The sequence below is a fragment of the Amblyomma maculatum genome, chromosome 1 (genome assembly GCF_055883805.1).
Source record: "Amblyomma maculatum isolate TAMU_Amacu chromosome 1, ASM5588380v1, whole genome shotgun sequence".
Classification (NCBI taxonomy): domain Eukaryota; kingdom Metazoa; phylum Arthropoda; class Arachnida; order Ixodida; family Ixodidae; genus Amblyomma; species Amblyomma maculatum.
Genome location: NC_139344.1, coordinates 79,710,806 through 79,738,574, shown reverse-complemented (window position 1 = coordinate 79,738,574; position 27,769 = coordinate 79,710,806). Strand labels below are relative to the sequence as shown.

The following is a 27,769-nucleotide window of genomic DNA, read 5'->3' as shown; positions in this document are numbered from 1 at the left end:
TGACTGTTATACTAATACTTTATATCATGCGAGCATTTTGCCATTTACATTACATTTTTATAAAATTATTTTCATCTTCGGTGCTACATGAATGGTTTCGCATCTAGCGCTGAAAGACGGTTTTGCTGTTGCAGACGAGTTGCTGTCATGTTAGCCTTGAAGAAGCTTCGATGTGACCACTGCTCATTCAGTTTTCTTTTTGTTCCTATTCTTGTACAGGCTTGTGGAAAATTCGGATTAAAATGGACAAAAGTAGCTACCGTGCCGCAATGTATGCCATGCTTGTCGAACGTTTGCTGAACGACAGTGTTTTTTATATCCGTTCACGTGTGGTACGTTGACGACATGCCGCTGCAGCATCTACCTTCTGTGCTCCCTAATTTCGGTGCTGCACTCACCATGAAACTCGCGAACGACAGCGCGAAACCAGGCAAAAGCCACCCGCCGCCGCTGAAGCAGACGCGGAGCGAACAGTGAGCAAGGTCGCGCCCCTTGCGGTGGCGGAGAGCGTAACTCAAGGAGAAAAGTTCCCATTGTTCCCGCGGCGATTGAGAAGGCCGTAAGAAAGAGCGCGCACTCTCTCCCTCGAGACCGGCCGTGGTCAAGCAAAACAAAACAAGAATCCCGAAGACATGCTGGGCGAATGTGAAATCGGAATTTAATGTACAAAGGGAGAGAATTCAGATGTAAATTTTCCGGCCTCGATCCACAAGGAAACACTTTTTGTATGTGAGGTGTCTCGCATAGCCTGAGTCGCTTTGGGACGTTAAACCCAGAAACGTAAACATAAAGTTTTTTGTGTGTCATGCCACTGCGCTAAATGTTGTAGTTTTTCCCGCATCGGTGAGAAATGCAAGTATTGCCGATAATTTTTTTTCCGCCTCATTCATTGTAAGAATGATTTGATTCGCTGATTGATCTCATGTTCAGAAACGCTGAGAAAAGCCTTGGTGGATCGTAGCCCATCGCAGTTTTTTTATTCAACAGTGTTATGTGTTCGGCAAGCAATTTGTCGCTCAGCGTGTTAATTTTCCTGAAAAACACGAATAGAAGGATAACTGCGCTTCATCTATAGCGTTCACTAGAGCAGCAAGCATGACTATCTAATTTTTGCTTGCGTGTAAGATGTTGCGTGGCACGAGTATTTTGATTCACGACTTACAAGGAACTGAAACAAAAAAAACATATTATCCGAACAGTTATCTGCAATTACCTTTATATTAAGAATATCTACACAAATTGAGCGCGTTATCGAAAGATTATTCGGTGTCTGTAGCAGACGACGCACGCTAACCCATTTTGCGACAGACCACTGTCCGCAGCGCCAATTGCGTCTTTAAGCGGAGAAGCAGTGGACTACGCTTTGCACCCGGCGACCGCTGTAATTACAGTATCGTATACATTCAACCAAACATCCTCACTTTGCAAGAATTTATATTTTAAGAAAGTTGCTTTTTATGCTCTGTACGTTTAACCATAACCAAAAGCATAGAAAGAAAAAAAATCATTCATGCCTCAGCGTTGCCTCAAACGGCAGTACAATAAACTGTATTTTTGAGGTATTGAACTATTACTACCGTTTAAACAACGTTAAGTTTACATATCATGAGTTTAAAATTATTAACAAGTGAGTAGCCGCAATGCCTTCTTGTCTTGACTTGTGGGCTCTTGCGCGTCGCGCGTCTCTTGGCAACCGTGAAAACGATTCCGCTGGTCGGTCCATGTGCCTTGCATGTGCCCACATATTGCTTTCTTGAGTTCAACATGGTACGCAAATTAAAGTTTCACGAGCAAAAGCTCTTGAAGAAAGTCGATTTTATATCATGGGAAGTCGACAACAACCTCCATGAAGTGAAGATAATGAGAAAGTATTATGTTCAGAAGCGGGAGGACTATACCAAGTGAGTTCATCGCGCCGGTGATCGGGCCATTGACGCGTATTCCGGTCGGTTTAGATACGGAGCTATTCATGGAGTTCTTATACTTTCTTCACGTGTAATTTTTATGCAGGTACAACAAACTCTCACGTGCTGTACGTGATCTGGCGCGCAAGATTAAAGAGCTTGATCCAAAGGACCCATTTCGTGCCAAGGCAACCTCCGACCTGCTGAATAAATTGTGAGTCATTTTCGGGTTTTTTTTTTTTTTTTTTTTTTTTTTTTGTCATTTAACATTTCCAGGACTACGTTGTCACTGAAAGAGTGGCCCTAAAAAGTCGTAAAATGGAATTGGAAGATGATGGGGTATATGTAGACGTTTTATTTCTTATGCTGGCATCCGTTCTGTTTCTGCTGCTGAACTTGACTTGCTTCATCTGAAGACTTGATAGGGCTTAACACTGGTTGTAAGAGTACTTAGCATGTCATACACTCAGTTGGATTAGTCTCTTATAATAATCGTGACGACTACTACGCACTTTAGAAGCGCTAAAATTTGAGTTTTCTTATTGCCCTCACTTTGTGAAAGTACGACCGTGTGTTCGTATTTCAGAGACTTCATAAGGGTTAGTCACCTCTGCTGTGCCGCTGTTTTGTATGTATCTCATTGCAAAATAATAGTGGTCACCTTTCCGCGGTTGTTTGCACCTCACAGAAACATTATTAATTTTTATCTTGACTATTGGAGCACAAGCTGTGCAGCCTTCAACAGTTGCAGGTAGTGGTCACAGGCACGAACATGGATAGTGTGTGTTCATACTTCACTTCTCTGTGTCCACTGCCAAAGAGTAATGTAAGTGAAAATAGAAACTAGAACTATAATATAAACATCATGAGAGAAAAGGGAAATCTGGTTATGCTTCTCTATTTCATTTCAAACCAATTACTCACCTAAGGGCTTTTAGTCAGTGGGGGTCTCGAGGGTTCTAAGACTCCGACTAGAATTTAAGAGGAGTCTTAGCCCCCCCCCCCCCGCGATGAAATATATAAGTACTGCATGAATACAAGGAGTTTTAATACATTTAACACATTTCCTGAAATTCTATACGGAGAAAATCAATTTCTCCCCTTTGTGTAAAACAATGTTTGATGCAGGCCATCAGCCGCTTTCTCTCTCTCCCTCATTATTTTCTTCTCCACCTGCACTTGAATCCCTGGAGGCCACTGTCTGATGGAGCTGGACATTAAGCACTCACTTCATACTTGCTGCTTTGAAAACAATAATTTTTAAGGCTTCTTAATCATTTGTATCCTAGCGTCCACATATTGCCACCGAATGTGACCGGATTACTGATCATACAAACGAACTGAAGCTATGAAATAGCATGCGAAGATATTACTTTACCATCTGCAATGACATGGTAGAGATATTTGATGCCAGTTTAGCTTCGTGTTCTACATCTTATCAGTAATGTGCTTATATTTGCTGCCTAAATATGGGGGGGCTGGGAAACAAAGGCTTGATATTATAATATGCTAGCGTGCCTGACTCGGCATTCAGGAGCACTGAAAGGTTGATTCTTATTCATTAGTTGCTTTGTCATCAACTTCATAACTGTCATTGCCATTTCTTCTGCTGCAACCATCGAGCTGGCCTCATATTTTTTTCAACTCCCATGCCTTCAGCAAGGGTCTTGGCTATTGCCAGAGAGTTTTCTTTTCCAACATCTCAGTAGTTGGAAAGGTATTCCAAACATGCTTTCAGTAGATGCACCTTGTGACAATATTGGCTGTTTTGATTGCATGACCTTGCATGCAACAGAAATCTGAGGTCTGTGAGTTGTCTAGCAATACTCCATGCTTCATGCCTCACATTAGGCTCTAGAGGTGTGTGCAGGCCGAAATTTTGAGCCCGAGCCCAGCCCGGGCCCGACTCTGAAATAGACTGAGCCCGGCCTGGCCCGTCATGCTATAATTGCAGTTGAAGCAATGAAAAAGGAAAAAAAAAAAAATGATTTCAGGATAAGTTTTTCCAAGATCTTAGAATGTTGAGTTCTCACATTTGAAATGGCAAATTCGCTGAATATGTAGAGGCACAGCACGTACATAATTAGCGTACTGTGCAAAAACAAGTTATGCATTGAATTGAGACATTTGCGGCTCTCCTGGATAATGAGCTCGACGGTTAGCACTGAAGTTTCTTTCAGTGCTTTCAGGCTGGAATGACTAACAGTTCTTTGATACGGGAACGCAAGTTTTCGATAAGCTGCTTCAAAAGTGCACTAGCACTGAACTTAAACAAGGGGTTGGTTTTGTGGTCGATTTCTCGGTGAGCTCACCTTGCTCACCGTGAGCTTTTCACATGAGCTTTTTGTAACAAGAGAAACAAGAGGAAACTCAGAATAACAGCTTGAGAGGCGAGTTGGTGCTGCATAGTACCCAGAAATGTGCCGCAGTGTTCACAATCACGTGAATAGAAAACACAACACAGACGCACACGTGCCTGCAGTTTCTGCGGTGTGCGTGTGCAGTTTCATATTACAGTTGGTAGTGTGCGCCTGTGTTGTGTTTTCTATTCACGTGATTGTGCTCGTTGCGCCACATTTTTGGGTACTAAGAGGAAACTCTTGCACCGCAGATGCTTTTAACTGTGTCCCACTTTAAACGAGGTCATGTCGAGGTAGAAGTAAGCCATAGCAGAGACGTTTGATAGGCAACAGCATGGCGCGAATCTTGAAATGGATACCTAAACATCAGCACCGATGTTACCAAAGCGGAAATACGAAAATCGAAACTAAATAGCCCACAAACGTCTCCTCTGCTTAGTCATTGACGGTTACCAAAAATCCGTTGTGGCGAGGAGGTGGGGAGGAAAGGCAGGTCGACGCCGGGAAAGAACTTAGATCTCGCATGGGGAAGACGCGAGAAAATGCTGTGCATTCTAGACACTTATCGCACAATGCCCTTATTTGCACTTTCGCAAACGTTACATGTGTTCTTGATCATGGTGTCTGGCCCGGTCCACCCGAGCCCGAGGGAAAGGGCTTCCGAGCGGCTTGAGGCCAGGCTGGGTACGGGCTTTCAGGCCGGCCCGAGCCCATGCACAGCTCTACTAGGCTCTGCATGCTGTGACTTGGCCAGTTCAGCTGTTTTATAATACTCAGTCTTTAGGGTTCGTATCTTGCACTCCCAGCGAAAGTCACAAACAAACGTTAATGCGAGGCTTGAGAGTGGGATCTGAGGGTCTTCCAGCGCTGAACAGATGCAGAAAACAAGATAGAAGAATACCAAAACAAGCGATGGTTCTTCTGAAGATTCTGCGGCTTCCCTAACAACAGGATTCAGTGAATTTCATCCGCATAGAAAAAAAAAAAAAAAAATGCTCTGTAATTCAATTCAAAAGTTCTTGCTTTCATCCTTTTTCTTCCTTTTTGTGTTCGTGCTATTGTGAAGCCTTGGCCACAATAATCTTCAGTTTAGATCTGCTGCTTTTGGAGTGCTGATAGAGTGCTCTCAGTACAGCCTGCTCCAGTTGAGTCACTGACTGGTATAAGCCCAATTAAGTGTTCTCTACATTATTAATCTTATTTATCAGTACCTCAGAGACCCCACTGAAGGGCTGCTACAGGGGGTGGAACATTCAGCACTATTCTTTTGGTGGATGATACGAAGGAAGGGGGGGTCGGTTTGGTGAACAGTGGTGTTTGGCATGTCATTCTAGTTCTTTGTAGTTGTCACAGAATAGGCGGCATCCATTAATTTGCCCATGTTGCACTTATACACATGCTGAATTGTTGTTCTGTTAACCCCACATGTTCACGGGATCTGTATGTGACCACCGGTCGGGCACGCAAGAACGCGTATGTGCACATTGCCTCGGAACAGTATAGCTTTCCCTGTGTTAGCTCCATCTCTCTCCATGCTCGAGCAGAAGAGTACGTGCTGCCTGTGTCGTACGTTCCCCACTCAGTCACCCTTACTGCATCCAAAGTATAGAGCTTCTTTTGTATACCCGTATATTCTTTTTCCCTGGCAATGGGACCCCCAGAAGAACCGAAGTCAGGGCGTACGTGACTGTTGTTTTTGTTGTGTGTTATTTTTTTCAAACCTAAGATGGGGGCGTCCATGCAGTGCTAAAGTGTGATGTGTCTACGTAAGCCTTCCTCTGTGAGTGAACTACTTTGTGCGCTCTAAGTGTGTGTTTTGTTTCGGACTCCGACCCTGCGCACAAGGCATCGTCGACAAGGGTTTAAAAAGGAGAGGAGCCGCCGAGGCCCCTAAGTCAGTCCGCCCATTTCGCTCCCGAAGAAGGAAACCCGAGCTGTTGTGTGCTCCTGGGGGATACCCGAGCGCCGCCGCCGGCACCGCATCCTCAGATTGCAAGCTGCACTGAAGGACCGTCACCTTCGAGTGCCGCCCGTCTGCGTCGTCCCGGTGATGGACTGCCGCCACGTTCCTCAGTCAATTGTATGTTCGAAACTGCTCTGAACTTTCTTTCCCTTGCTGTTACTTATATTGTTACTTCCATCCTGGAAAAGCATGACACTGTACACGTAATTCGGAGTATTTAATTCGATTGTTTCTTCACTCGTGTCGTTGCCTTTTAGAATGTTAATTTCTGCCCCCTAAATGTTTTGTGTATTCTGTATCTGAGCCTATAAACGTCTTCTTATTGTTGTTTGAAGTCAGCGTGTCCTCGTCTCATTCTCTACGTTTGCTTACCGGCTACGCCGGGCATCGAACGACCACCCCCCTTTTTGTCAAGTCTCGGTGATGACCTCCGGAGATTACCGAGCGCATGACAATTAAACTGGCGTCCACGACAGGACGTTCGATGCAAAGGGAATGTGGCAAACGGAGAGAGAGACGTGTTGATTCTTGAGGTGTGCCTCCATAAACTAGAGGAGCGTTGTTCGCGAACAGGATTTTTTGTGGCGAGCTTCTATTTGAATTGTTGAAAATGTTTCCATAGATAGAAGCATGGATTTTGAAAAGTTGATCGCGATGGGTAGCCAGCTTGGCTTGAGTGGCACTGAGCTTAGGAAATGGGTAGAGGATAAGCAGCGTGAGGAGCGAGCATTTGCTAGACAGGCAGCGGAGGATGAGCGTTCGGCCGCAAAGAAAGCTGACGAACGTCAGATTGAGATGATGCGCTTGAAAATACAGTGCCAGCAACTAGAGAAGGAGACCAGAGAAAAGGAAGGAAGCCGATAAAAGGGTGAACTAAAGCTAAACGCAAGTAAGCTCCTTATCCCATTTGATGAAAAAAAGGATGATTTAGACGCGTACATAAGACGTTTTGAAAGCCTTGCGAAAAGCCAGAAGTGGCCAGAGAGCCAGTGGTCGACGGTTCTGGCTACTTGTTTGAGTGGGGAAGCACTCAGCATTTACGGGCATTTGCCACCGGGGGATGCAGCCGACTACACCACAGTTAAAACGGCCCTTTTGAAGAGATTTCGTTTCACGGTGGACGGCTTCAGAGACAAGTTCAATTCAGGAAAACCGGCAGATGGAGAAACTGCAGCTCAGTTCTCAGCGTGTCTCAGCCACTATTTTGATCGCTGGATCGAGCTGTCAGATACGAAAACGGAATTCAAAGACCTGCGAGAGCTCCTGATTAGGGAAAAGTTTCTGCATGGATGTCATTCATTTATGGGACTGTACCTGAAGGAAAGAAAGGCGAATACGCTGGAAGAGATGCTGGATTTAGCTGACCAGTTTTTAGAGGCTCAGGGAAGTCTAATTCTCGCAAAATCAAAGAAAGACAGCCGAGACGATGCCGGGAGGCCCGAGGCAGACAATAAAAGAGGAAGTCAAAGGACAGCTCCCCGATGTTATCTTTGCAACCGCACTGGGCATCAGGCTTCACAATGCCGGACTCACGCCACTAACAACTACAGCCCACCTGCTTCAAGTGCGGGTGAAAGGGTCACAAGGCGGACGCGGGCCGTGCAGGACCGAACGTACGACACAGGCAGCACATACTCTTCTTCTCGAGCATGGAGAGAGGTATAGCTAACACAGGGAAAGCTATTGCTGTTTCAAGTCAAAGCGTCTTCATTTCATTCTCCACGTTTGCTTACCGGCTACGCCGGGTGATGACCTCCTGTGATTACCAAGCGTGTGACAGTAGTAAAAACAAAAAATTACCCTAGATGCGCAGATGTTCGGCCAGCGGGTTGGCAGACAGCCTTCCCATGGCTTGTGCTGTTGGAGGTGCTATAGACAGAACTGGTAATGGGCTTCAGAAATGAATGATTGTGTAAACTTGTGATAAAGGCGGTCTGGCATTTTTCCGGTGGTTAGCTAGAACTGGGAGGCTAGTGTTACATACTAGTCACTGAAACTTACATCGTAATGGCACAGTGAGAAGATAAACCTTGCTGCGTGGTTCTGTACTGCGTCGAGAATTGTCGAAAAGTAATTTTTATGGGGTTTCCAAACTGCTCATGAGTATTTTAGTTTTTTTCTGAATAAGTGTTAAGTAGAGTGCTAATTGTAGGGCTCATTTGAAGTAACTAAGAACTTGGTTTGCTTTGTCAGTACAGACAAAGCAAAGTTTGCCAGTGCGGAGTAGCAGGCCAGATTTTAATCATTCCGGCCTACCTCTAAATCCATCTATCCATCTATTGTCAGTAACATGAGTTAAGTGAAAAGACCAATTTAGATTGCACTTTGAACGAATGGTCACTGCAGTGGTTTTCAAGTTGTTGGTAAGGTAGCTTGAAGATGATTGTGAATGACATGGACAAAACAATAAAAGAGATGTTACCAGGTTAATATGTGCTGGATGTCAGATTGAAGAAGCAAAGGTTTTTGCTCTTATTTGTAAGACGATATATGAAACAGTGATCTGCAGACGTGAAGGTTCGAACTTAAGTTAGCAGATAAATTGTCGATGTGTGTGTGCGTGATAGAGAGAGAGAGGAAAGCAGGGAGCTCAGGCAAAGCCACCTAGAAACTTGAAGGCCTGCGCACTCCCTCTGTGACGTCGCGCATCTTGACCCAGCCGCCGTTCCCATGCAACCCTTTTGTGCAAGCTGCACGAGTGCAGTGTTTGAGCGGTGCGGGTGTGCAGCAAAGTTTCTGCACCCCATAATTAGTTGCACTGTCTTAAAAAGAAGCCAGTGCTGGATATGTAAATCTTTGGGCGCTTAATAAGGAGCATCAGAAATATATCTCGGACATTGCAGGTACCACATGTACGATTAAAGCTTCACGTCTGGAAGAAATGATAAGAAAGGAGCAATACACATGACTTTGTTTGAATAGTTAAAAATTATTTACATGTCTACAAACGCCAGAAATTTGTTCATGTTAGGCTGCCTCAGACAACTCTGCTGTAAATTTTTCTCTTGTCCTTGTTTGCATTTGCTGTCCTCATGCCAGATCCCGAGCTATTAATTTTTATTTTTATACGCATGGTCTTTAGCGTGTTTCCAGCAGCACGCAAGATGTTGCCATGCAGCGTCACAGGATGATGGCCATTCCTGCAAATATTGACATCCTTGTTATCTGCAAAGCAGGTGTTTAGTCAGAGCAGCGAGCTTGTCTCAGTAGTTACCTACAGCATTAAATATGGTGGAATTGACTTTTTGTGCTAATATTAGTAGTGCATGCAAAACAGCATTGACTGAAACAGGCTGTGGGGGCATCACAGCGCATCTGCTTACGTTTGTTATGTGAAAATTTCTCTGAAGTTACAGTTCTTGGATCAAGTTATCAGTGCGGGCTTTGCACGGCAGCTTCTCCAAGGCTGCATGAGCAAAGAATCCTGCTATAGAGTATATAGAGGGTTCATTTCATTAGAAGTCATTATCTGTTAAATTAATTCGGTATTCTTCAGCAAGCCTTTCTGCATCAACTGCTATCACAGATGGCTTGCAGAGTGCTCATATCTCTGGGTCAAGGAATTCTGAAGTCTAATCTTTCTTACAGAATTGAATACTGTTATATGACAAATTATAATTTGATCTAGAGAACACACGGCACTGGCCAAACCTTGTGTCTAAGCTTTCAGCCTAGAATTGTGGGAGGTTTAGAAAGTTTAGTGCTACTATGTATATTGTAGCATTCGCATCAATATCATTAACATTTTATTCGTTATGCCAATACACTAAACTCAACAGCTGAATATACTAAGCACTCATTAGCCAAACACCACGCTTGGTAAATTTATTCAAAATGTTAGGTCAAGAGGAAAGACAATACTCTGTAAATCTGTGGTCATAAGGATTTCGATAGTACGTACCTGCATTTTTAAAGACACAGAACATAAATGCCAACAATGTAGTAATTACAAGAAATTGAATGCATTTGATCTGTCAGAAACAGTGCCTTGTATATAGCAGAAAAACTCATAATCACTGATAGCTGCAAGGTAGCACCAATTCTGCAGCGCCCTTTCGAAATTGCTGCCCTATATAATTACAAATTATTACTCTTAAACTATTGCTTCGATGTGCAACAACAACATATCTTAGGATCTCGCAGAGTACGGATGAAGGCGTTGTCGCAACAAGCAGCAAGCTCCTATTTTATCCTACGAGCGTCATTCGGAAAGGAAAACATATGCACTCTTGGTCCGTTGTCACAGTTGCCTTTGCAGTTCGGAACATAGCAACGACATGTTGCTTTTACACCGGGTGCAGGTCAGGGACAAATTCAGATTTGAGGGTCACAAGGCATTTTTCATCCGGAACTCGTAAACATAAAAGCAATAAAACGCAGCACCATTGCTGAGCTGTCCAGCAGCGCAAGGGAAGTAAGGAAAATCCAAAAGTTCATCATCTGGTTCACGAGGGAAATCTGAACTGAAGGTTAAAGTCGAAACTTCTGCAACATCATGACCCATAATTGGGTAGTTATCTTCATCTCAGAGGGTTAGATCTTCGACCAGGTCAAGATTGATACCTTTCTGGAATTCACGGAGATTTGGGTGAATCATATTGGATAGAATGCTTGTAAGTTATAGAATTTTTTTACTTAATAATAATTTCACCTCATGTTGGTATTATTGGCTTTTGTGGCATTTCAGAGAAGTTTTCTTTTTGTTGTTTAGATGTTTTACTGTGGTATTAAACTAGTGTGATTTTAGGTGTTCAGTAAAAAAATGGTTGGTATGTATTTTTCAACTGAAGAGAGCATTTTTTCTGTAAATAAGAGGTTCCGATTAAGTGGGCAGATCACCGAGAAGGAGGAAGAGAAAGTGATTGTGCGGACCAGGTGACTGCAAGTTAGGCCACCCCTGATCCGGTCCTGCTCGCTACCAGTGCCCGCTACCAGTGCCTGGATCCCCGCTTAACACTTGGTGGAGGTCGCGGGATTTCTCTTCCATTTCCTCGCCCTGGAGCTCCGCAACCGCCGAATTCCTACCTCAGTGACAGACTCCAGCACTAACACCACCGGCCCCGCTACCTCGGCCTCTTCTATTCCATGCTCCGGGGTGCTTCGCCAGCGGGACCCGCCGGTCTTCAGCGGTACTGACGATCACGACGTCGAGGACTGGCTTTCTTCGTATGAACATGTAAGCACCCACAATAAGTGGGATGACATCCTAAAACTTAACAACGTGATCTTCTACCTGACCCAAGTAGCAAAGTTGTGGTTCACAAATCACGAGGCTCACATTACAACTTGGGCCTCGTTCAAATCCCGATTTGTGGATGTCTTCGGTCGACCTGCGGTCCGCAAGCTTCGCGCCGAACACCGTTTGCGCGAGCGGATCCAGCACACAGGAGAAACCTTTACCAGCTACATCGAAGACGTTTTAGATTTGTGTCATTGTGTAAACGCATCAATGACTGAAGCCGAGAAGATTCGCCACATCATGATGGGCATCCACGAAGGCGTATTTAACATTCTGATGGCAAAAGAGCCCCGTACTGTAAGTGAGGTTGTCATGTTGTGTCAAAACCACGACGACTTTCGTTGGCAACGCGTCGTCCCTCGACAACCTGAAGCCACGATCGCGGCTATGTCTGACGCCCCTGTCAGCTGCACACTAATTAGACTTCGTACGGGAAGAAGTTGCACGGCAATTATGGTTAATTTCAAACGTTCTGCATTCCAGCTCACACCTGGCTCCGACCATACGCCAGGTTATTCAGGAACAAGTTGCCGACGCACTTCCGCCCCCTCGACAACTTACTCTTCATTCCGCACCACTAACAGCTCCGCTCATTCATGCCGACGCTGTTCCGACGTCCAGACCCACTCCACTGTCTTATGCTGAGGTTGCCGCAAGACCACCCCCTCCTACGCCTTTGCCATCGTATGGTCCGCCTCAGCGCGCATTTTTCACTCAGCGTCGTGCGCCACCTATTCTACGCCCTTGGCGCACATCTGACAACCGGCCAATTTGCTTTGCGTGTGGTCTCCCTGGCCATGTTGCACGCCTGTGCCGCCGTCGCCCGACACCGTATGCTTTCGATCAGAGCCCGGCTGCCTACGCACAGCCGCCGTCCCCACCCCGTGCGCCACCTCAGCCCTCGTCTCACTTTGACCACTTCTCGCACGACCACCGCTCAACCTCTCCGTGTCGTTGCTCGCTGTCACCGAAGCGTCGTCGCTCTACCTCGCCAGTGCCGGAAAACCACTAGACGCAGTTCCGCAGGCAAGAACTGCGCTTTCGTCGACAAGTGAAAGTCCTGCTTCGCCACCTAATAATTTAATCGAACTTACCATTGAAAATGTTTGTACTCTTGCGCTTGTAGATACTGGTGCTGCTGTGTCGGTTATTAACGTTAGACTGTGCCGCTTGTTACGAAAAGTTGTTTTGCCGTATTCTGGGATTTCTTTGCGCACCGCCACTGCTCAGCACATCGCACCGCTCGGTACCTGCACGGCTCGAGTCACCATTCAAGACGTTCTCTATGTCATCAGTTTTAGCGTTCTCCGTGACTGCTCCCATGACATTATTTTAGGGTGGGACTTCTTGTGTCGCAATCGCGCCGTAATTAATTGCGCTCGTGCCGAGGTAGAGCTTTCTCCGCTGAGCACCGCATCGACCGCCGTTAACGTTCTTGGGGAAGCCAAATGCCACGTTGCGGATGCTACTGATATCCCGCCTTTATCTGCCGCTATTGTGCCTATAAACTATGCCTCTCTTCATAACTGTACAGTGCTCTTCACCCCATCTTCCCTTTTCGTCTCGCGACGCTGTCTTCCCCTACCCTGCGCCGTCCTTAGTGTACGAAGCGGCCGCACCGAACTAGCCATTACTAACGATTCGTTCTATCCACTCACGTTGCAATGTGGCGAGTGCGTTGGGCATGCCGACCCTGTTCGATCAGAAAATTTTGTTACCGTCCCGCCGCTTCTCTCCGCCTGTGCCGACACAATTTCCGACAGCATAAGTGCCCTTAGCCCACCTCGTTCCTCGTCTCCTTCATCTCCTCTTGATGCCTTTGACAAAGCCATCGACAGTGCTCTCACTCCAGATCAACGCGCCAAGCTCTTCAACTTGCTGAACCGATTCCGAACTTCCTTTGACATCCAGCAGCCATCCTTGGGTCGGACATCAACTGTTGCCCACCACATCTATACTGGTACGCATGCCCCATTACGCCAACGTCCTTATCGTGTATCAGCCTCAGAGCGCCGCATTATTGATGAGCAAGTCGATGAGATGCTCAGTAGATGTGTTATTCAGCCCTCCAGTAGCCCTTGGGCGTCCCCGGTCGTTTTAGTCAAGAAGAAAGACTGGTCTATTCGATTCTGTGTGGACTACCGCCGCCTTAATGCGATCACACGAAAGGACGTCTATCTGCTACCACGCATAGACGACGCGCTGGATACTTTGCATGGAGCAGAATTTTTCTCTTCAATCGATTTACAATCTGGCTACTGGCAAGTTCCAATGGCTGAAGACGATCGCCCCAAGACAGCTTTTGTCACCCCCGACGGGCTCTATGAGTTCAACGTCATGCCGTTTGGCCTGTGTAACGCGCCTGCCACCTTTGAACGCATGATGGACAATATTCTCCGCAGTTTGAAGTGGCACACATGTGTCTGCTACTTGGATGACATCGTCGTATTTTCATCCGACTTCGCGACCCACTTAACTCGCCTTGAAACTGTCTTGCAATGTCTTAGCGACGCTGGTCTACAGCTCAATCTGAAAAAGTGCCATTTCGCCGCTCGCCAACTTACAATTTTAGGGCATTCAGTGTCCAAGGATGGCATCCTTCCTGATCCATCTAAACTCCGCGCTGTCGCTGAGTTCCCGAAGCCAACATCTGTCAAGCAACTACGCAGCTTCATATGCTTATACTCCTATTTTAGACATTTCGTTCGGAACTTTGCGACCATCATTGCTCCTCTGACGCGACTTCTCAGCGCCCACAAAGATCTTTCTGCCTGGTCGCCGGCTCGCGATACTGCTTTTACGAAATTGCGCACAATACTTAGCTCACCCCCCATATTGCGCCATTTCGATCCGGCTGCTCCTACCGAAGTGCACACCGATGCCAGCGACGCCGGCCTCGGCGCTGTTCTTGCCCAACGAAAACACGGTGTTAATGAATACGTTGTGGCGTACGCAAGTCGAACGCTGACCAAGGCCGAGACCAACTACTCGGTGACAGAAAAGGAATGCTTGGCAATTGTTTGGGCGCTTCAGAAATTTCGGCCATACTTGTATGGGCGCCCATTTGATGTTGTTACGTACCACCACGCTTTATGTTGGTTGTCTTCACTAAAAGACCCCACCGGCCGTCTCGCCCGCTGGTCGCTTAGACTACAAGAGTATGATATCCGAGTCATCTATCGTACAGGGGGTAAGCACTCCGACGCAGACGCTTTATCTCGCTCGCCAGTGTCGCCTGACGTTCCGTCGTTCCCTGCCTCCAGCTCCGCCTTGTCTTCCTTGTCCATCGACGACATGCCATCAGAACAGCGCAAGGATCCCTGGCTTACATCACTAATCGATCTTCTTACGAACTCGACTAATCGATCTTCTTACGAACTCGTCACTTTCACCAGCTCCTCGCGCCCTTCGTCGTCAAGCGCAGTATTTCGCCCTTCGTGACCGTCTTCTCTATCGACGCAACTATATGCCAGATGGCCGTAAGTGGCTGCTCGTCGTACCTCGCCACCTCCGAAGTGATATCTGGTCATCTTACCATAACGATCCGCAGTGTGGCCATGTGGGTGTATTTAAGACTTATGAACGGTTGCGACAGCGCTTTTACTGGTGCGGTATGTATACCTTCGTCAGTAAGTATGTGCGTTCGTGCATCGATTGCCAGCGTCGCAAGCCACCTCCTCTCCATCAGCCGGCTCCACTACAGCACCTTCCGTGCCCATACCGACCATTCGATCGTGTTGGCATCGATTTGTATGGACCTCTACCGTACACACCTGCAGGAAATCGTTGGATAATCGTGGCCGTCGATCACCTTACTCGATATACGGAGACAGCAGCACTTCAGGATGCCACCGGACCCACTATCGCGTCCTTTCTTCTTCATCATTTCATTCTGCGGCATGGTGCCCCCCGTGAACTTCTAAGTGATCGAGGCAAATCTTTCCTATCTGAGGTTGTCGAAGCGCGTACCACCCTCAAACCAACGGACTGACAGAGCGCTTCAATCGCACACTAGGTGACATGATGTCCAAGTACATCGCCTCCGATCACTCCGATTGGGACAAGATTCTCCCATTTATAACCTACGCCTATAACATCGCCGTTCAAGCAACTACCGGATTCTCGCCATTTTTTCTGCTGTACGGGCGTGAACCTTCGTCTCCACTCAACACCATCCTTCCCTACCGTCCTGATATCTCAGAGTATACATTGCTTTCAGCAGCTGCCAGGCACGCTGAAGGATGTCGGAAACTGGCTCGCTCACTCACTTCGAACGAGCGAGCCCAGAAACAAGCGCACAGTGACAGCAGCCACTCTGTCCACCAATTTTCTCCCGGTTCTTACGTGTGGCTCTGGGTTCCATCGACACCACCCGGTCTGACCAGCAAGTTTATTTCCAAGTACCACGGACCCTACCTAGTGCTCCAACAGACTTCTCCCGTGAAATACCTAGTTGAACCGCTAGCCGTATCCACCGACCTTCACCGCCGTGGGCGTGAGATTGTTCACGTCGACCGTTTGAAGCCTTACTACGATCCCGCATTCCTTTCGTCTCCTTGAGTCGCCAGGATGGCTCCTCTTTTCTGCGGGGGCCAGATTGTAAAGAAGAGGTTCCGATTAAGTGGGCAGATCACCGAGAAGGAGGAAGAGAAAGTGATTGTGCGGACCAGGTGACTGCAAGTTAGGGCACCCCTGATCCGGACCTGCTCGCTACCAGTGCCCGCTACCAGTGCCTGGATCCCCGCTTAACACTTCTTTAAATAGCAGCCATTTAGTTTAAAACAGAAGCTTGGCAAGTTGGTAGTCCATTTCATAGAAACAACGCGAAACTACCATTGTTCTCACTTTGTACTGATTATTTCGCACTGTTTCTATGAAACCATTTAGTTTCTGGGATGCAACCAGGAAAATTGGTCCGGAACCAAGTTTCGAAGGTATTGAGTTCATGGTTAATGGTCTGGTAATCTCCCTTGATATAAAGTTTGAGATTGTTTTAGTTATTTTGTAGGGAGTGGTAATCAGCGGTTGAGAAATGCGGCATGGATTATTGAGTGTTCACTGAGTCTTTGTAAATACAAAAGTGATGGCAAATTTTCTGGATGTGACGTTATTAGCGGATCTACTGTGCTGGATGACTGATCGCCCTGTCTAGTTGTGCTGACGATCAGTTGAGTTAGAGGAAATGTTTGGCACCTGTTCAGGAAATCATGGGCAGAAGGGTTTGATGTCGTTTCAGAGAAGTTAGAATTGTCTAGTATGTAAAGAGCAGTGTGCGAAAGCTCTGAGCTTAGGACGTGAAGGGCGTTATGAAGGAAGCGTTGCTGTCAGGAGCAAGGTAGCAAGTGCAGGTTACTGTTTGTAGAAATGAGTTCTAAGAACAGATGGCTAGTATTTATAGGGGTGAGTCAATCGTTATATATTGGAATTGCAGGCTCTGGTGAGTTGCTATCAAGATGCCACTGCCTTGCTTACCTATGCAGTAATGCCGGAAGAGGCAGGTTTTTTTATTAAATATCTCCTGTACTTCATTGTTGATTATGTTTTCAGTCAACCAAGTCTCTGTTAGGACAATGCTGACACTGGTATCAACGAGGCTAGTAAGTGCATCATGTTTAGGCATGAGGCTTCTTATGTTGGTGTCAAGGAATGCAAGTGAGTTAGAAGTGGATTTGAGGGCAAGCTTAGTTGATACCTACGAGGTACAAGGAACAACTCGACACGATGTGGTCAAACGTGTACATGTTTCCAGTTACAGTAAACATTTTGTTGATTTTTGACATAATCTATCAGGTTTTTATGGGCAGTACAAGTGCACCGAGAGTAATCCTCGGAAGCGCTGCAGTTAGTACCTTTAAGGTGCTTTGCATTCGGAAGAACCATTTCATTTACTTTGAAATGGATGAATTTGACTGTGATAAGTCTGTTCCTATTAGTATTGACTTGGTGAAGTTGATGGGGTCATTCAAAATTTATTGGTTGAATTGTAACATTGAGCTTTGTACAGAAAAGATTGATAATTCACTTCTTGATGACGATAGGCTTGTTTTGCATCATCATCTAGCCTTTGTACATTGTCTACAAGTTGGCTTGTACTGTCTTGGGCAAAGCACTGGACATCATTAATTTGCGATTTCAGAGAGTCTAGGGGAGCACACATGCCTTCAATTTTAATTAGCCTTGTTTTTATCTCCTCAAAGTCGTTTTCTTCTGTGGCCACTTTAATGTGAATAGAGTCCATCTTTTTTAGAATCTATGCATGCCCATTTTTGAACTTGTTCAGTGCCTGCAGAATTTCGCTGTTGGTTTCACTATTGGCTGAGCAGGTGTTTGGCTTGAGATTTTGCTCAGTATCGCAGCACAGCAATAAAAGGTAAAAAAAAACTTTTGTGCAGGCACTTGCAATGGCCCTTGCCATTAGTTCTGTTTTTGACCAAACTGTAATGGACATTAATATTTTATGTCTGATGTCAAACATACAGTCTAGTCATGATGCAATAATATTTTATAGCCTTCTGTGTGTCATTTTTCTGCAACAGTAATATGCCACATAGCGCATGCCTCAGGTGCTCTTTCATGACCTCGTCATATGCACGAATGAGCTCGACTAACGCCAGAAAGTTTTCATTAATTTCTGTAAGTAGCTTGTGTGAAGAGGCGCGAAATATGTCATGCAGTGCTTCAAGAACAAAGGTGTTATGCTGATCATGTACTCAGGGCACTTGCCCAGTGTTCCTTCACTCATGTCATGATTAATTCTGTTCCTTTCCAATGCATTCCACATGTCTCATTCTGAGGCTTGCCTCTGTTCGAGTTTGTTATGAAAAGGAATTATTTGTTGACTTTAATAGCTTCCAAGAATCTTAGCCATGGGTTTTCAGTCATTGGATCCAGTGATCACCAGTGATGGTTTAGAATTGCTGTCATAAAGCTGGGAAAAGAGAACACTCTGTCCACAGCTGTAGAATGACATCGCTTGTGCTTCTTCAAAACTTTGCTGTTATCGAGGTGTCTTTCATGAAACCTAGACGTTAACCTCGGGGGAAATTCCTTGCTGTCCTTGTGTGTGTCTGCAGGCACCGTAGCAGGGGTGGATGCAAAAGAAGAGGGGTTGAGACAAAGGAAATTTAAGTAGGTGAACTGCATCGCAGCCCTCCTCCCCTCCATTAAAGATATCCTTGAAATGCATGTTCCAGGGCCACTTATAAATCCACCACTGCATTTGAGTCACTAAAATGTCTCGAACAATTGTAATATTGAGTTGCAAAGCAGAGTTGCCTAGATTTCCTTTGCGGGTAATTTAGTGCTCGTTTTCGTAGTCAGTACAGGTTGTGTTTACATTCGTATTCCTAAAGCAGCAAAGCAGTGCTTTCTGGATGTGTGTGGGCTAATTTAGTTTCCTGGTATTACAAGTACACTCCCTGTGTCAAATGTTTTTCATGCAGTCTCTCTTCTGTTGCGAGAACGTTTATACAAATTAGGTGGTGCATTACTGAAACTGGTTTACAGCGCAAACAACCACAAGAAGAAACGAAGTGACAGGACAGAGCACGCTCTGTCCTGTCACTTTATTCTTTTTTGTGTTTGTCTTTCTGTATTGTAAACCAATTTCTCTTCTCTGGGTCCCCAAGTTTGACGATGCTTAGTTTTTTCAGGGCATCTCCACTTTTATCGATACTATTATCTTGCTTATGCAGCTGATTTTTTTGTTTCCTCACTTTGCTTTTAATAGCATCTACCGTAAAGGCACCATTTCTCATAAATAAAGTATTGATAGTTAAGTGAAGTTTAAGCACTGAATTGGGCGACAGCCGAGTTGGACCGTATTTCTAGCCATCAATGGAGAATATGTTGCCAGCATTATATCTTTCGAAATTTTGTTCCTTCGGTGTTGAATTACAGTGCCTCAGCTACAGATTGAGGGGGAGAGGAGGGGGGGGGGGGGGGAAGTGGCACCACAACCGCTAGCCATATTGGCACACTCTTCTTTATGGTGTCCTGTGGAACTACACTGGCTGCCCATGCCCAAGGACAATACTGCGTGATATTAAGAGGTTTAGCATTATGCAATGCATATTCCATTGCTGTTTGCCTACACATGCAAACCTGCTAAGTGGCAGGTTTGTGCCTGCATTTGGCACTTTTTTGGAAGCATGCATGTATGTATGGGACTTTGCAGAAGCAGATTGCACCATGATACAGCACTTTAATAGAGTGCATTTTCTAGTTTTCATTTCGTCATGTGTTTCAATGTGACTTATCCTGGTAATATATTCGAATGAGCTTCAGGTCTGTGACGGCACCGTAGGTTGGTGGCAAAAAAAAAAAAGCGTTGCATTGCCAAGGCCCATGCTTAGCCACTTAACTTGAAGGGAGGCATCTAGTGCCCTTCTGTTCACTTTTATTGGGCTCACTGTGCAGGCCACCTAAATAGGATAAAAATGTTTGATATTATAGAGGCCAAACACATTTGCATAAAGTAACGAAGCATGTGGTGCAGCTTAAACTTGAATCCTCTATTTGTGCCACATTAGGAAGTTGGGCTTGTGTATATCGCGTGTGTATCCAAATTTCAGGAATCGAAAGAATTAAAATATTTTTGATGTAAAACTTTTAACTTCAGAATTCAGGATCACTCTTTTATTGATGGAAACAATTTTCTCAACACTGGCTTCTGAGCCATTGTACAATGCAGAATACTGGGCAGAGCTCTACCTGTACTGTATAGTAAGCCTTAAAAAATTGATGCCGACTCTAATGTCACATTTCCCATTTCACATGGTGGTTGTCAAGAGATAATGTGCAAGTCTTGTTTGCTTTTCTTGTGGAATCACCATGTAAGTAACTCTTTGGTTGCCACGCCTATTCAAATCGATCACCGGTGATCGATGCTTTAAATCGCAGATTTAGACATGCTCAAATCATTTCTTGTGCACCTAGCTTCACCCAGTGGTTAGTGTAGGCACTGCACTTGTAGAACCAGTTTAAATTTTCTCACTCTTGTGACGTTCTGATTTTTTATGTACCTTTTCTAGAACTAATGTGCATGTGTTGTTGCAAACGAGGGCATGGCGACTGCGGTTAAAAAAAAAAAAAAAGAACCCTGCCACTCGTGGTAATGCAACGTTAACATCAAAGTTTTGTGTTCAAAAGGCTTCCAGCAAGTCAAATATCGAATCATATTGTTGGCTTTTCTATCTGATGGTGTTGAGTGGTGATAATTACAGTCGTGTCTCGTTAATATGGACACTTTGGTTTCCGACCAAATCTGTCCATAAAGCGAGTCATTCATAATAACGAGTCGTGAATAAAAACAAAAAGGATTGTATTGAGAAAAGAGAATTGTAATTAACAACTGCTTTTGTACACAACGGTGTGCACTGGACTCAAAATTTCACAGAACACCGGCAATTTTGAGTGCGTTATCCTTGTCATTGTTGTCTTCGAAAAATTGTAGTGCAGTCTGAAGCGATTCGCTTGCCATGACACCCGTGATGTTGGGCTTTGTGTTGGTCGAACTTTCGAGTACGAACTCCTCACTGGCCGATGAATCAGCGTGTGATTCTCTACTCACCACCACTTCCAAAATGGCCTCCTCACTGAGCTAGGTAGCCGCTAAGTAGCTTCTTGAGATTCTCCTGAGGCGAGGAAACGGCTGAGCTGTCGATACTAGTCCCTCGCAGCTTGGATTGACTGAGATGGCTTTTGCCGCTTGTATTCACAGATTTTTTCGCGCCTACGTTCAGCTCTGTTCTTTTGCGTTTAACTTCCGCCATGCCAAAAGCCACACTCAAGTTGAGGGCTACAGGCTCCTGATGCTGTGCACTTTTTTGCCTAGTTAACCTTTCTGCCTTTCCGTTCTTCTAATTCTTTCTTTTTTTGCCTTGTACTGTTTCTGTGAGGAAGCAAGAGAGTCAAGTTTGCAAGCTGCTGTGCAGAGGGCTATCGAACATCCCATCTTCTTGGCGCCTTTTTTTATGTGTTCCCTTAAAACAAACACTGCAAGCTGAAGTACAGTTTAGAACGACGGCTAGCCGATTACGAAGAGCTCAGACCTTGTCAAGGCCGCATCGTTGACTCAAAGTGAAGCCGACAGACTCGACATAGTGTGCAAAGTTTGGCAGTTCGGCAGCGCAACAGGGACGAAAACTAGGAGCATGAGAGGGAAGCGCGTCCAGGACGGGACGCCCGGTCCTGGTTGCGTGTTCGTATGTCGCCTTTCTTTTGTCGCTCTACTTTGTGAGTGTGTCTTAACTCTCACCGAAAAGCGTTAACAGCTTCATGAAACACACATTGCGCTTTGGAAAAGAAAACTTCAGTTCCCACCGCCACTGTAGGCACTTGTCTTTCTTCCTGTCATTTCTTTCTTACGCTTTTACCGGCCTCTCTGTTCACGTTCAGCAGAATTTATTGCAGCCACATGTTGCTGTTTTCCCGACTGCGGCGGCACTTCCGTTGCACTCCGAAATCTCCTGGTTCCCCCCTTTCAGGGTCTTTCTCACGCTGACCCTCGGTTTTCTGTGTACGTTCCTCTCCGCTCTTGCGCTCCCCTCCCCCCTCCCTTAGAACGGCGACACGCCTGCTTTGGTTCTTTCCAACCCCACAGGACTCGTTCAGGCATCCCGCCGTATCGGCTGTCGCGTAGGTTCGCGGGCGGTGCGCCCTTCTTTAATTTGCGTTCGGACTACTCTGCCTTTTTTCAAGCACTGTCCATATTAACGAGACAAAAATACATGGGCCCAAGTGGGGCGCGTGCATTCTTCCCCTGTCCATTGTCCGGACAGCGAGTTTCCATGTTAACGAGGCATAAATACATTGAAAAGGTTTCGTCCCCAGAAAACCTGTCCATAATTCGTGTCGCCCATATTAACGGGGGTCATATTAACGGGGCACGACTGTACCCGGAAATGGTGCCAGCGATTCACTAGTAAACTTTGACTCTTAGTACGGGTGTTTATTCCACGAAAACTCATTTCTGGAGGTCTGCCGCATGTTCAACATGTATACCCTGCCTTTACAGCTAGTTTGCAGCAGTTTTGGCTTGGTGCCTCACAAAAACCAGGAACTGCTTCACTGTATGGCAAAAGAAATGAAGCTGTTTCCACTTGTAGAATTTTTTTTTTTATGTAGCTGAAGAACGGCGCAGTAAAAATAGTTTATTTTTTTACACAGTGTCCCTGGGTCATTGATCTTCAATATGTATATTCTAAAATTGTTTTGTTAATAATGCGTCTAAGATATCATGCCTTTTCTATCTCTTTTTTATCAACTCGCCACAAAAATAGCAGTTTTCCTATTTTTTGTATGTTTCTTAATAAGCTTTTTGCTTTGTAAAATGTTTTTGCAAATAGCTTTCCATTGTGTGGAATTTTGTATGGTGTAACTCAAGCTGCAATGTTATTTATACAGGGAAAAAAATATTTTCTGAGACCTATGAAAAATGGTCATTTGCCCATGGTAACGAAAGAGTTAATGGAGTTTAAAATGCTGACTGCTTCCAGAAAAGATTTGCAGCTCTTTCCGAATGCATTCAGTGCAGAAACCTGAATGCACACAGCTGTACGCTTCCACGCAAAAGGTTTAGAGCCTCTTCAACCTGCACTAGCAGTGCAATCTTTTGCACAATAAGCTTTTAAAGTCACTGCACAAAAAAGCAGTTTACTACATGTAGGAAAGTAGGCATAGGTAGCTTAAACCGGGCTCCTCATTTTAAAGTGGGGCTTTTTTATGACACATTGATTTCGTTGGCACTCTGAAGGAAACTTTTGTGTAGTTTTGTGTAGTTTCCTGTCATTGTCAGTTTAAAAAAAGAAAAAAGCTTAAGCAGACTTGTGCATTTTAACATGCCATAAAGCACCTTTAATCACATTTTGACACTTGTAACAGTGGAACCTACACACAGAAATGCCATTTTAGCCACGATGGTTTGAGCCTTTGCTGTGTGCTTCAGAAATTTGATAATTTCCTCCCTATTGAACATTTTCCAGCATGGAGCTAGAACTCCAAGACAATTTAACCTTCAGGCTATAGCCATAATTCTTTTGGCTGCGGTTTGGGGTAGAAGTAAACCATGTTTTTCTGCCATCATCTGCTGTTGCTGTTCACATAGTTGTGGCTTTAGTGTATCACAAGCCACTCTTCGACAACTATACAATTTCATAGGTTTTAGTTACTGAGGTCATGAAGCCAGTCATATGCACTCGTCCAAAGAAAACCACCTAGAGTCTCTAATTGCACAGCACACGGGCATATTTCATGCATGGCGGAATCCAAATTGACATGTCCAAGGTGGGAGATGGACTAACTCGAGAACACATTTATGTCATGTTTGACCTCTTTCATCCCATGGTGCACTGTGTGAGGTTTATTGTACTGGACCTGCATACAGCTATATGAGAGGTGCAGTAGTCTAGGGTTTCGGGTTAATTTCAGCCACCTTGGTTTTTATAATGGGTAGGTCTGTCACTGCAAGCACTGCATCGAGAAGTTTCAGTGAACACTTGTGCGTGCCCTCTGCACAAGTGAAACATTTATGTGGGTTGTATTGAGTAGGAATTGATAGGCATTCGGCTACCACACAAACTCATGTTTTATTGCAAGAAATGTTTATTAAAATTTCACTCTCTTTCATATTGGAACCTGAAGGCACAAATACTTCTAGCTAATTTTCCACAAAGTGTAATGTAGTAGTTCTGTGCTTGCAGGCTTGTTAAAACAATTTGGGTAAGGGCTATTATCAGGTGCTTCAAAAGTCCATCTTTCTTGGTCATGGTCACCTGATGCGCATCATGTAGTTGAGAATATAGAATTGCGTTAATGCAGTAACTGTGCAGGAAGAATTGGAAACGTTATTTTAGGTATCAGCATCAGCACTTTTGTTATTGCACCTATTCAAATAATTCAGTTTGAACAATGGGGCAAAATGGCCCATTCTGCGTAATCTGGGCAGGACAAGTAACACTATTAATTATGTTGCAGAAGAACTGAGCTTCCATTTCAAATGTGGCTTTTTTTGTAATGTCAACCCTGTGATAGGAGTGTCTCTTAGCTACCACCAATACTTGTCAATGTGGAGCTATCACAGTGAGTGTTGTGTCCAAGGTTGTGTCCTTGCCTTATGCCAACATTATTCAGCAGTGGCATTGCTCTCGTGATTTCACAGCCTCAGTACCTGAGCAAATGCAAGTAACAGCTTTGCATGAAAAGACGAAGTCCATTCATCGTATATTAGCTTTTACAGAGGACTGCTCTTTCCAGTCTAGTCTGTCAACAGGTGCCTGTCTGTAGATTTTGTTTTCGCCATTGCCGAGGATATTCGCTTTTTCCCTAGTCTTGAACAACTCAACTTTTTCATTCCACTGACAGTGTAGTGTATCGAGTTTTCTCCAAGATGGCCCTTATTCGACTTTGGCCCATGACCCAAAGTGGTTCACATGAGCAGTTAGCCTATTTTTATTGCGAAAGCAATACTTCTCACACTTTCAAGCCTTCGCGTGACCCGGCCGCAGTTACGTCTTACACACGTGACGCTGTGACGTCACACCCCACTTGACACACGGGCTGGCAGGAGCTGCCAACTTGGGTCTCTCGTTTCGGATGGGACGGTAATGTCAGAATCAGCCTGCTAGGGCCCTGGCATTCACGTTACCCCTATAGGCCACTAAGGCACGTTCATATGGGTTGGTTAAAGCGGGGCTTTATATGTGGGTTAGGGAAGAAGAAAAAGAGAAAAAGAACAACGCTCGGTCACCCGCAGCTAAAGCTTTCGCTCAATATTTGATTCAGCAGCGTTGAACCCTTGTATTTTTTTGTTGTTTTGTTTACTGATCAGAAAGTTTAGCATGAATAGTTCTATAACATTGCATACTCATTTTCGACATAGTAGTACATAATATATATCATAGATATTTATGCTCCTATTCTTTGACTGCATGCATTTAATATTTGTGGAAATTTGCAATTTTTTTTTACGTCATAAGCAACACATAGCCTTCTTTTCTTTCTTTGCCATTAAAGGAGAGCTCCCTTTGCTACACTGCGGTATGTTGCAATACAGAATAATTTTTTTACCTTTATTTAATATTGCTGGCTGCCTTTTGGTAGCCAAGGCAGGAGTGGGTACATGACGTCTTCAAGTGCTTGCTTGGTTCATCACGGCAGCATGAGCATCAACAGCAACAACAACAACAAAAAAAAACTGCATCGCACACAGTAATGTTGCTGCAACACAAACGAGCTCATGAGGAAGAGTCAAATATATTAGTTACGTTGAAGAAAGAGAAAAACGAACACAAGAAAACTAAAGGCATTCAGTCGGAGAAAGATGGTATCCAATACACTGAATTTACTGACTGGAACCACATGCAGATAAAAATGTTTCAGGTGATGGTAAGATAGGCACAGTGCAAGGCAACTTTTATAAATGAATAAACTTTTTTACTTACACCATCTTGAAGTGACCTGTTTTTCCATACTGGAGGAAATAGCTAGGGATGGAGATGTTTCATTTCATATTTATGTTGCTAGCTTAATGAATGGTTTACAAAAAAAAATATTTTGTGGACTTTGGCAGAGTTGGAATCAAAAAAAGGTGATTTTCGTGTGTGGTAGGCAGCACTCAGGTACTATTGTTTTAGTATGAGCATGAGTTCCTCGCATATGATCGTCTTGTACTAGAGCAGAAGTTATTTTCACTTAAATGAAGCAGTGAGGAAGCCACCTATAAAGGGGCTCATTGCTGTTTTAATTACCATAATGCCCGTGTTCTGCTGTAGCTCGTGGATTTAATTTGGTTTATGGAGTTTCACATCCCAAAGCGACTCAGGCTATGAGAGACGCCGTAGCTCAAGGACGCTAACTCGGTAACTGTTGGCCTATGCCAGACATGAAGACATCTGTTTTTGAAAGAGAGACAGGAAATCTTGCAGAGAAGTCGGAGCTTTTTTTTTTATTTATTTTATTCTTAATTTTATTCAGCATGGGTAGCAGGGAGTTGTAAAAATTGTTACGTTGCGGGCTCTCTCTCTCTGTCTCTCTTTGCCACTTGTATCCTTGGGACAGGTGTTTGGGCAGCTCGCACAACGAACGGTAGGAGGATCGAGACTGCGCACGGAGCAAGAAGTGCGCTTGGCACATGGGAAGATAGCTTGCCTTGCTCACGGACGTGATGTGACGTCATGTTCTCGCGTTGCGCGACTACGAGATTGCGGTTCCGGTCCAGTGTTTCACTGCAGCGTCATAGAGAAAGAGATTGGCAGCGCTTTGTTACGCGTCAGCTTGTCACCTCCGGTCGACGCGGCGCCCATTCCCACCGGCGGTAGGCTGCGCCGAAGGAACGCATCTGGACGGGCGCCGCCAGTCGAACAACACTTCATTACTTTGGCTGGGGATATCGGGGTCGAAGCGCCGCGCGCACAGGTGCACGGGCGCCGTGCCATATGTCTGCGGCGTGCGCCCCATTTGGCCCATTTGCGACTGCGGCCTGCCAGCGTTCATTGATCTGCGGGCTTGGCCGTTCTCACGCTCCCGGTGTATTTTTGTCCGCGGCGGCTTCCCCGCGGAGAGCTGGCCCGCGGTGCGAGTGCGGGAGCTTAAGCTGGAAAGAGGGTTTCAGGGGGGGGGGGGGGGGGGGGGGGGCGTGGAAAATGTTGCATAAAGCCAGCGTTAACTAACCGTGTGGTGAAATCGCGCGCTCAAGTGCGGCGGCTTTCTTTCATTTGGGGCGGGGACGAGTGGGGGCGGCTGGGGCGCGTGGACAGGTTCAGGAGTGGGGTAGGCAGAACGGAGGTGGGGGGTGGGGTTCGGGAGTCGCCCAAATCTGTCGCCGGAGTTGTTTCAGGTCTGGATGTCGCGTTCGCACGCAGCGACATTTGCCCCTCGGGTGCGAACATCAGTGCTTGCGCCTGGCGGTCGCTTTCGGCATATGGCGCGGCGCGTCGCAGATGGCCGTGTTTGGTTACCGCCGCGGCAGAGTTGCGATTTAAAGGCCCCACCGACGAGGTCACGCGTTAGACCAAACCGCGCAGTGCACACGTTTCTCTGCGAACAACGTGGAAGAACAGCACGTGCCTGGCGCCTATCAAAGGACGAAGCCGACCCGCGCTGCTTCGAGGCGCACAAAATTAATTACCTGCTCACGTGTGGTTGGCAACATTATGGTGGGTCGTTCACCGATGCTCGACTTTCATTTGATAGCTTGCTTTCGCTTTTATGTATGTTGCACTTTGTTTCAAAAGACATGAGATCTCCTGCTAGATGAGTCGCTACTATGGACGTCATATCAAGTTCACCACAATGACAAGCCTTT

General features: G+C 45.5%; 1 protein-coding gene across 1 annotated transcript in view; it reads left to right on the top strand.

Annotated features, from left to right (window-relative positions):
* Positions 1-1,685: 1,685 nt before the first annotated feature.
* Positions 1,686-27,769, top strand: part of LOC146202876 (U3 small nucleolar ribonucleoprotein IMP3) — a 43,502-nt gene continuing 17,418 nt past the window's right edge. The window contains exons 1-2 of the mRNA XM_084588422.1: positions 1,686-1,901; positions 2,011-2,118. Coding sequence (XP_084444548.1) covers positions 1,765-1,901; positions 2,011-2,118 — 245 coding nt within the window. The 5' untranslated portion in view covers positions 1,686-1,764. The remainder of the gene's footprint in view (positions 1,902-2,010; positions 2,119-27,769) is intronic.